General features: G+C 40.3%; 1 protein-coding gene and 1 pseudogene across 2 annotated transcripts in view; one reads left to right on the top strand and one right to left on the bottom strand.

The window, feature by feature from the left end:
• The window catches only part of LOC137992764 (laminin subunit beta-1-like), a 90,337-nt gene that overhangs the window by 72,130 nt on the left and 8,207 nt on the right, over positions 1–10,000 (bottom strand). For both annotated transcript variants that reach the window (XM_068838272.1, XM_068838271.1), the window contains exons 2-6: positions 6,552–7,019; positions 4,497–4,730; positions 3,914–3,973; positions 3,394–3,471; positions 2,476–2,704 (exon numbers count right to left, since the gene is read on the bottom strand). In XM_068838272.1, the coding sequence (XP_068694373.1) occupies positions 2,476–2,704; positions 3,394–3,471; positions 3,914–3,973; positions 4,497–4,730; positions 6,552–6,965 (1,015 nt within the window). In that variant the 5' untranslated portion in view covers positions 6,966–7,019. The remainder of the gene's footprint in view (positions 1–2,475; positions 2,705–3,393; positions 3,472–3,913; positions 3,974–4,496; positions 4,731–6,551; positions 7,020–10,000) is intronic.
• LOC137987160 (uncharacterized) overlaps positions 9,188–10,000 on the top strand; it is an 852-nt pseudogene continuing 39 nt past the window's right edge.

The following is a 10,000-nucleotide window of genomic DNA, read 5'->3' as shown; positions in this document are numbered from 1 at the left end:
AGTTCAATAAAATGAGGTTAAATGCAGTTAAATGTAGTTTAACAACAACAAAAAGCGGCCAGTGGTACATGTATTTGGCACAGGCACATCCTCTTTCGGTTGCTTGAGCACATGGCAATTCAACGGACATTTTACCAGCCACTTTGTGTTGTGCTTGTACAGTTGGGCTTTTGATTCTTGTGTTTGGTGAAAAAAAGTTTGAAGAAGAGTTGTTTGCAGGTTATTTTTCATAATCCACACGATGCCTTGCCAGACCAACAATGGTTTAGCTATGAACGATTTGCCTAGCTCTCTGGTAGCATCTTCTTCCACTTCCACAGTGTCTACTCCTTCATTGACAACCTCTACAACTGTCAAAAGGCAATCAATTGTTACTGTTTTACCCCATGTGATAACTAAAGCAATGAATGATTCTTTGCCCAGCCTGTTGCCCAGAGTTTCCATGGCCTTGCAGGGCCAAAGCAATTTAGCATGTTTGGCAGTTAAATCGTCTGGTAGTACACTGTACATGTACATCTGTTTCACACTCGGTGACCAAGGGTTCTTCACTGGTGTCATCGGCTTCCTCTCTTCATGCATTTGTTGGCCACTCATTTTCAGCAGGTATTGTAGTCCCTTTGTTTCTTTCAACCTTTTCTACATTGACTAACCTGGTTTGCAGTTTCCTGCCTTTATTGCGATCACACATTGGGAACATTCTTTGGAAATTACCAACATTCTCACCTGGGTGGAGGCCTTTTCCATTTATTCCCTTGTCCTGTGTAGCTCTCACTCCCCTAGGTGGCCTGACTTGTTGCAGTGCAAGTTGCTGATAATTCAAATAGCCAAGACGTTTGCAGGGTGGGCATGGCAGCCGGTTATAATGTGGGCTTCAGAAAGGCTGCTGTGGTTACAGAATCGATGGACTGGTCCCGGATGAATGCTGACTTGTATAATTTTCACATGTGTCCTTTCTTCCCCCTCCGCCCTCTCCCAGCAGAATCCAGGGTTAAGGTTGACAATAATCCCAAGTCTTCACACGTCTGGTATTTGTGGAATGCTAGTGAGTGTCAGTGGTCCTTTGGTCAATGTCGCTTTTGTCACATCTGCCAATTCTGCAGTGGTGAGCACCATGGTTGCCTCTGTCCATTTCAGTCAAAAAACCCATCCTTGCAGTCTCATGGATCCAGTTCCCCTACCCCATAATGGACCAAGTGTCAATTGTTGACAGTATTGCAGGGAAGGCTCCAGTTCAGGTTGTACAGTCATACTGTAGAATGTTGCATGTTGCAGTTGCTTTTCATCCCCTCATTCCAGTCCCAGTTCCAGTTCAGAAGTGGTTTGCAACGGGATAATGAGATCTTCATCTTCTTCTTTTAGTGGTAGTTCAGTTACAGTTGCCAGTCCTGTTTGCATTAAGGTTGTTCCACAGTCAGTTAGTGCTGCACCTCATGGATCTCTGGGTCGAGGTTTCTCACCACTGCGTCATCCATCTCGTGTCCCCCATTAATGCTGACAAACTCTCAGTGGAGTTGCTCAATCATCCTGATCAGCAGAAGGTTACAGTAAGTTTGTTCTTGTGGGGTTGCATCATAGCTTTCATGCTGGCTTTGAGGCTTTTTAGTCATCATGCCCATGTCTAATTCTAAACTAAGTACAGCGATACATGTATATCTTTTTCAGTTTGTGCTCCTACGCTTTGGAACAATCTGCCTGATAATGTGTGAGTTGTGACGAACTTAAAAAAAACTTTTTACAGATTTTTAAAGACATTTTTATTTCATAAATCATTTTATTAGGTAGTTTTTTATAGTTATTATTTTAACTGACGTACATGTATTTAGTACATGTAAAGTGCCTGAACAAGTAGCCCAAATGGGCGCCTTACTTGATTCATCCTCACTTTCCTGTAAATTTGATCCCAGCAGGAATTAAATGTGGCTAAATATAATTTATAAGTTAGACTCGAACTAATGCAGTCAGCGGTTTCACCCTTTATGGTACATGACCTGCAGGGTGGCCCTTTGGTGATTTGCAGGGCCTTTGTGTCATGTTGCCTTTCTCATGCATTGTTGCTTGTTGATCTTTGCGGATCAATTGCTCTCTGTTAGCGAATCTTTGCAGATTCTCGCCCCTTCCCGTCCCTCCCGCTTCCTTGGTGATCTCTACATTGTAGGTACATGTAAGTATGGGTCAGGTAAGTTGTTTTCACTGATTACTCAGTGTGACGGTGCCAGTTGGCGGCTGCGTGTGGGGGTGGTACCCGCTTCCAGGGTTGCCATGGATACCTCCCCTTTGGCTTATGGCTTCTGCTCCCCGTTAACCTTTTAGGCACCAGTTCCCAAGCTCATCTATTTGTGAAGAGTTTAATTACATGTAATTCTCGGCTCTTGAAAAAATGACTTGGGCTACTAACTTTTAATGTTGGAAGAGTTAATGTTGGAAAATTGTCTTAGGCAGCAGCCTTGTAACCCAAAACAAATCAGTGAAACATACGTTTACAGGCAGCATCTGGGTCAGCTACAAGTGGACCTTTTCCTCCTCGTTTCCATGGATACTGATTGTAAGCAGGACAGCAGATGCTACAGTCAATGCCACATACTCCTGTCTGGCACTTGCACACATCTTCATTTAAAGTTTCATTAAAGAAACACTCCCTTCCATTGCCTTGTCCATTGCATAAGCAGTAAGCATCAACCTCAACTTCTCTCACAGCATAATGATGCTATTCAAGCAAAACAAATTTTAATAAGAATGAGCCCGGATTTCTGGAAGTAGGGTCAGAAATTAGTCCAAATAAACTCATGATAAATATTTGCATGATCTAATAAAAAAGAAGGAAACAAAACGGTTTCTCTCAGGTTTTAATTGAAAAAATTGCCTGATTAAAAACAAAGATGATAATTTATTTTTGATGTTGCGCTGAATAATGTGAGTTACAGACCTACAGTACATTTACATGTACAATTTCATGTAAATTAAACCTACTGTACACAACTGTATAAAAATTACTGGACAGTCTAACCATTTTGTACAAAATAACAACACAAAGAACTCAGCATTTTCTCCTTATACTGCATTGGAACCATTGACAATGTTAAGTGATGGGAGCAGGGAGGGGTTGGCAGAGCAGTGAGAGTGTTAGATGCCCTCACAGCTGTGAAAATTCAGACCACTGCTCTTCCACCCATTTGTCAGCTGGGTTCAATTCCCTAACTCAGCATCAGGCATGGGTTGTTTTTTGGTTGAGACTACTGACATATACACAAAATGTATCAGAGAGGTTTCTCCAAGTACACGTATTCTCCACAAAAACCAATATTTGATTTGATCTTCTTTAATTTGGTGGGATTTCTTTTGATTTACACATGGTCTCCTCAATTATATTATTAGTCAAGTAGAACTTCACCTCACCCATTTAACAGCAATAGCATCAAAGATCCTTCTCAGCGACATAAATTGCAATTTGACATTTGTTACATTCATCCAACCCTGGAACGAAAACAACTGGACACTTAAACAATTATATGCAGGGTTTTCATTAACATTTGAAGTTGACAGCTGGTTTGAGTAGAGAAACCAACCATATCAACAAGGAGCCTAACAGCTCCTTTCTCTAGTGGTGCCAGACAAGCTATTTTTTAAAAGAAAGCTCCCAAATGCCACATTTCAAAAGCAAAATAATTGATGATCATGTTTAGATGACTTCATGTTGTCATTGTCCAAAGGAGTTTCACACATCATTAACCTTAGGTTTGAAAGAATCTCCTTTTTAAGTTTCTAACTTTAGGGAAAAAAATTAGCCAACTTCTCTGAGTGAAGTAAGCCAACAATTTTCATCAGCTACCAGCACTTACTGAAACCCCGCAGATATGAAAAAGGAAGAAAAGGAAAATTCATCATATTATGCAGACAAATAAATATTCCAACAAACCAGTAATGCATCACTTGGAGATTCCACATTTCCTCTTGGACCAACCACAATCAAGGTAACCTAAGAATGCAATGAAACCACAAAAAGAGGACAATTTTGGATTAAACATAAAAACAGTAAATAATAGTAATTATGACACAAAAGATGATTGCAATTTGAAATGAAGACAACTGTGAGCACAAGTTAAAAAAATCTTGTTGAACAAGTACAGTACAATTATAGTTTTTGTCTCTCAAAAAAAGTAACCAGAGGAGTGATTTCAAATCGAAGGGAAAAAAATCCAAGACACGATTTATCACAAATAATAAATTATCATGACCCGGCATGACCCGGCATAAGTCATTTCAGACAACAAACTACTGGTAACTGGTAAGTAAGCAAACATAAACCATGCACTGTTTTCTGGCAAAGTGAACACAAGCGAATTAGAGACAAGGGATCTTGTCCAACTTTTCTCCAACCTTCACCTTCCAACTTTTTTCCAACCTTCGCCTTCTCCTTGCCATCAGCTTTTCTTGTATTGTTTGATAACTCATACAGCTGTAAGTAATAAATAATTAATAAAACTGAAAATTGCACTTACAACATCATTGCTTTCCACAGCCTCATCTGGGTACGTCATACAAAGCACCTGATCCACTCTTACTGGATTGTTCTGGTTTGGCACCCCAAATTTCTCTTGGCATTCCTCAGCATTTGAAACAAAATGATGCCATCGCTGATAAGTCCGGCCATAGTCCTTGGACTTGTAAAAAGCCAGTTGACCAGGGCGGTAGTATTCCCCAAACTGTATCACAACTTTGTTTGCATAGTAAAACTAACAAAAGAGAACGTTCACACAATCAATTTATGCATCAATCAATTCCAGCGGTGCCCATCCCCCCCCCCCTTCCTGGGCAACCGCGGGGCATTTGCTCAAGTTGTCAGTCCCGGGGGTTTTTTGGGGTGGAGCATTCGCAATTTTATCTCGGCCCGGGGGCTGGGCATTAGCCTATCCCCAGTCATTTGACACACATGTTTTCAAATTAACATGGAAGAGTTTATTAGAAAAGAAAAAGACAAGGCCTTCATTAAGGACTGGCTTGTCCATCACGGACTCGAAAAACTTGTGGATGTTTTTAAAGGTATGTTTTCTCAATTTTAGGTATTTCTTCATTTATACTTGTAAGCATAATTATGAAATTATATATAAAAGCGACAAGGGAACTAATATCACGAAACAATCACTGACGCGAAGACTGCGTAAACACAACTACTTCGCAGTCAAAACTAGCCTAGCAATTTTTAAAAATTTCATGGAGTTAAAATACAGAAGGTTTGCGAATTAAAAAATTGATATGCGATCTTCAAAACATTAATCTTGCGAGCTTAAAATGCGATTCATCATCATTTAAAATATTATCTTTACTCTTCACAGTGACAAGGTGAACTATATTTGGTTTATTAAAAAACGATCACCGACGTGAATACGGCTATTTCGATCCCTTAGGCGGGGCATTTGCCATCTTTCTTTGTCCCCACCCCGGGAAATTTAGACAGCTTATGTGTCCCCACCCCAGGGAATTTGCCCATTTGAAAAAAAAATTCTAATGGCCGGGGGTTAGCCCGGGAAGGGGGGGGGGGGGGATGGGCACTGCCGGAATTGACTGATGCATTACCCACTACAGTTGTACAGCTGAAGAATAATAATAGCTTTAACAATACAATTAGAGTGGTTTTCAATTGAGTGTCGAAAGTAATTAGCAAATTGCTTTGGTTTATGGTTACTTCACTCACTGATTGGTTCAAAGTTCTTGCGCCACTTTTTGAACCAATCAGAAGTGAAACCAAATTAAACCAATCCTGGCTCGCGCATGCACATTTTCCCACGCTTTGTGTCGGCTACGTGTAATTACTTTGAGTTTCGATTGGTTTATCGGATTGTCTCCATCCTTTTTGATTGGCCAAAGTAATTACTTTGGTTTTGGTTTTACGACACTCATTTCAAAACCGCTCTAACAAGCTAAGGTTTTCTCTGCCATCGAGAAACCAATTGCTATTGCCGTACAATGGAAGGAATCACAACTTTGCATCTCGAAGGCTTAAGCTACTAGAAAAAATAACACATCGCTCCGCAGGAAAACGTTATGCACATGAACTCAAAGTTAGAAAGATCATCGCAGTTGAAAAGCATCTCAAGAAGTCGCCAGCAAGCCAGGCTTGAACGTTCAGTTTACTCAACTGTGATAATCTTCCTAACTTTCATTTTGTGCATGCATGTCTATTCTGCAGTTCATATGCACGAAATTTCATATTTTTAGCTAAAATCACGTCTTGTTCAACTGAAAAAAAAAACTGCTGCGCCAGAAACCATAGTTCACGAGATTAACTTGAGAGTTTATTATTATACCAACACAGGAATTTAAATTGTTGTGAATTACACAAAATTTGTATAAATGCAGTTTGCTTTTCCACAAACCTGTCGTCATAACTAGTATATATTTGACAATCAGTCGCCGACTTATGAAGTGAAATAAATATATCAAGATCAATAAAAAGGCAGTTGATTGATTACTTTAAAAAATGAGCGCGCTGTTTACCAGTGGAATGCAGCTGCAACAAACCTGACATCTTCAAGCTTCAAAGTAGTGTTTCTTACCTTTCCACGCCGTCCATGAAGGTCTATGGTAATATTTACTTTATCTATGGCTGCTGGAGACTGCCACCATGTTAAGAACTTTCCATCCACCAAATCGGAGGCGTTGTGCGAATTGCTTGCATCCAAAGCGTTGCAAGTGGACTCATTGCGGTCTCTAGGTTTTTCATTTCTCTGCGAAATGCTAAAATATTGTTCCGATGGAGAGCCACAAGTTGCGGTCGCATAAACAGGCTTTAAAAAAGCTACATTCGAAGGCTCAGTTAACAAGACAAGATGGGCGACAGTAAACAAGAGGCAAATCAAAACAGTTACCCATGTCGCCATATTGCAGTTTGGTGTTTGATCTGTAAACGATGAGCTTGCTGCCAAGGAAATGACATTTGATACTTGACATAAATTATGCAAATCATTCATCCAACGGTCATTTACTGGAGCTGTCAGGGGTGGGCACAAAACAAATTGAAATAACTGCAAAAACAAAAACAATCATTTTATTTCATGATAATAATAATAATAATTATAATAATGATGATGATGATGATGATGATGATGATGATGATAATAATGAAGTCTTATTAAAAAATAAAAAGTCTTATAAAAATAAAATAATAAACGACAACAAAGAAAGAACCGACCGATACATAGACCTGGCTGTTAGTGGATAAAGAAAGCACTGATTATTCCAATCATTCTAGGAGCACTGGGTTGCATGAAAGAAAATCTTCCAAATGCCTTCAAGAAGCTGGACATAGGCTCGGGTTGCATTACCGGTAGAGATACTTTTGCAAAAACGTGTTTACTTTAGGGACTAAAATCTGTCAACACGCCTTTTCTCTAATGTGACCCATCTTTTTTCGCTTTTCCAAAAATTTCAAAATCTGGAAAAAACATCATAGACGCCGGTGTGCATGGGTAGGGCTGACCAATTTTTCCAAATTTCGAAAAAACAAAAGAGCCCGCCGTCAAAGGTGACTGTGCGATTGACGTTTTGCATTTTACTAGGCTTAATTTCGACCATAAATTTTCTTGATAAAGTTTATTTCAGGCCTTGCAATTTGATTTTTCCAGCCGTTTAAAACCAGCCAAATTAAAAATTGGTCCGTAATGCGACCCGGCCCAGAGATAGTGAGTATCGCATGGAAAACATCCAAAATACAGGGCCTACGGCACCCTTCGCAGATTCCTATATAGGCACAGAGGGCATGTTGCTCTCCGTCTGCCGTGATCATCCCGGTGCAGTCAGGCTCGGAGTGTACCGTGAGATTCACGGATAATTGTTTTATTAAAAACTGGATCATCGGATAATGTAATTGAAGACTTTTCACTGGCTTGGCCGTCATGGTATATGAGCTAATATACACTCTAATATAAATATTTTAAGCAAGAGCCGATACAACGTAGATTTGATATTTTAGTGGTGTACTATATTTCGGCTGGCCAAACCAGCCTTCTTCAGGTACAATGAGAGTTTACATTGGATTGCTTCCATATACAATTATATGGTAAATGGATGTTGACGAAATACTGGAAAAATGTGATAAAACATGCATGGCAGTTACAACGAATTTGAATTCAAATACTAAGAGTAACGGGAAAATAACGGAAATGACTCTAAATAATAAACTGAAATCTAATACGTTTCTTCGCGGATATTAAGACCGTTGGGATCAATTGTCCTGCCTTTTGAAATGGAAAAAGCTTCCCTGGCCTTACGGATCGAGTCTCTGTTAGAAAATATTTTTTCGATAGAAATTAATTGCATGTCCTTAGAGATGTTGTGGGGAGGGGAGAGGAAATGTTCTGTGACTGTAGTAGGTTTGGATTTGGTGTTAGAGTTATCTAAAGTGCGGCGGTGTTCAAGGCCAGGGAATACGTATACGTATACGTATTAGATTTCCATTTTTTCCAGTATTACGTCAACATCCACCGGCGCGTCTGTTTGCACGGCAATGGCGTGGTTGCATGGATGCGTGGTAACTCAGTAACTGACGCCATTTTAGATTTCGTAGAGTAGCGCTCTGCGCATGAATAGATGGTAAAACCACTGACAAAAGTTAAACTTTAATTCGGTGTTCGTCCAATCTCGTTCCCAGAGTCTTCGTTCCCCTTGACCAGCGGGTCGGGTTACCACCCGCTGGTCAAGGGGAACGAAGACTCTGGGAACGAGATTGCTGTTCGTCAGTTCCGTGTGAACAGAGCGAAAATATTGCAAGGTTCCTTGCGAACAAAATGGCCGGTCAGATGGCCGGAATCAGCCCAAAATATCTTTTAGTATACCATTTGCGAGAACGACTTTTCGCTTTTATTCGAGGGCAAATTTACTGTCTATAATCTCCTCTATACATCATATTCCTCCAATTGATAATGCAACGTGGCGTGTACTAAAGAAAATGGAATTGTAAAGACCATCACTCGCCGTGGATGCAGAGCTGGTTTGGCGATACAAATATCTAAGCTAAGAAGTTGTGAAGGTAGTTCGACTTTACAAGCTAGTCGTTTATCATCTTACGAAAATAGTTTTTGTACAAATATTGAAATCCAAGACGATCTTGAACCACATTTGCATAACACTTCATTAAATATTCACGCTAACACCTTGGCCAGGAACGCTGTTCACTCAACTGTGGTAAACTATCTACAAGTGCCATCGCGGGATAGAGTACGGGTTTCGGGACCAAATCCTTCAGATCAATCTCCTCAGAGATCGGTTTTTTATCCACCAAAGATCATGGTATCAAACGTAATGTCTCTTGTACCAAAGTTAGTGGAAGTGCAAGAATTTCTCCTTCGTACTCAAGTTGATCTCGCCTTTATTACCGAAACTTGGCTGAAAACAACCATCGCAAACACCGTTGTAGATATTCCTGGTTATTCCATCATTCGGAGAGATCGAATGTCGAACGATCATGGCGGAGTTTGCCTCTATATTAAAGAAGACGATTCCAGATTCAAACAACTTCAAGAATTGTCCTGTTGTGACGATCACGAAGTCTTGTGGGTACAATTACGGCCAAACCGCCTGCCAAGAGGTTTCTCTTCCCTTAATGTTGCTGTAGTTTACCATCCTCACTGGGCTGGGACCGAGAACTTCTCTATGAGCGAGCATTTGTTCAGGTCTCTCTCTTGCTGAGTCGAAATTTCCCAACTGTGCACTTATTGTTGCGGGTGACTTTAATCGCCTCGACATTAACTCATTGAAGAAGCAATTTCGTCATAAGCAAATCGTTAAAAAGCCAACCAGAAAGGACGCAATCCTCGACTTGATACTGACCAACCTACATGATTTCTATGATGATCCACGTCATTTTCCGCCGTTCGGTCTTTCAGACCATAATACCATAGCAGCAGAACCAAGGACTCGTGTTAGCAGTCGCTCAACAAAGTATGTATTCAAGCGTGATATGCGAGCAAGCCGCAAAGCCGAAATGGGAAGATTCTTAAGCAGTATG

This window comes from Montipora foliosa, chromosome 2 (assembly GCF_036669935.1).
Source record: "Montipora foliosa isolate CH-2021 chromosome 2, ASM3666993v2, whole genome shotgun sequence".
Taxonomy (NCBI): Eukaryota; Metazoa; Cnidaria; class Anthozoa; order Scleractinia; family Acroporidae; genus Montipora; species Montipora foliosa.
This window is presented reverse-complemented; position numbering and strand designations above follow the sequence as displayed.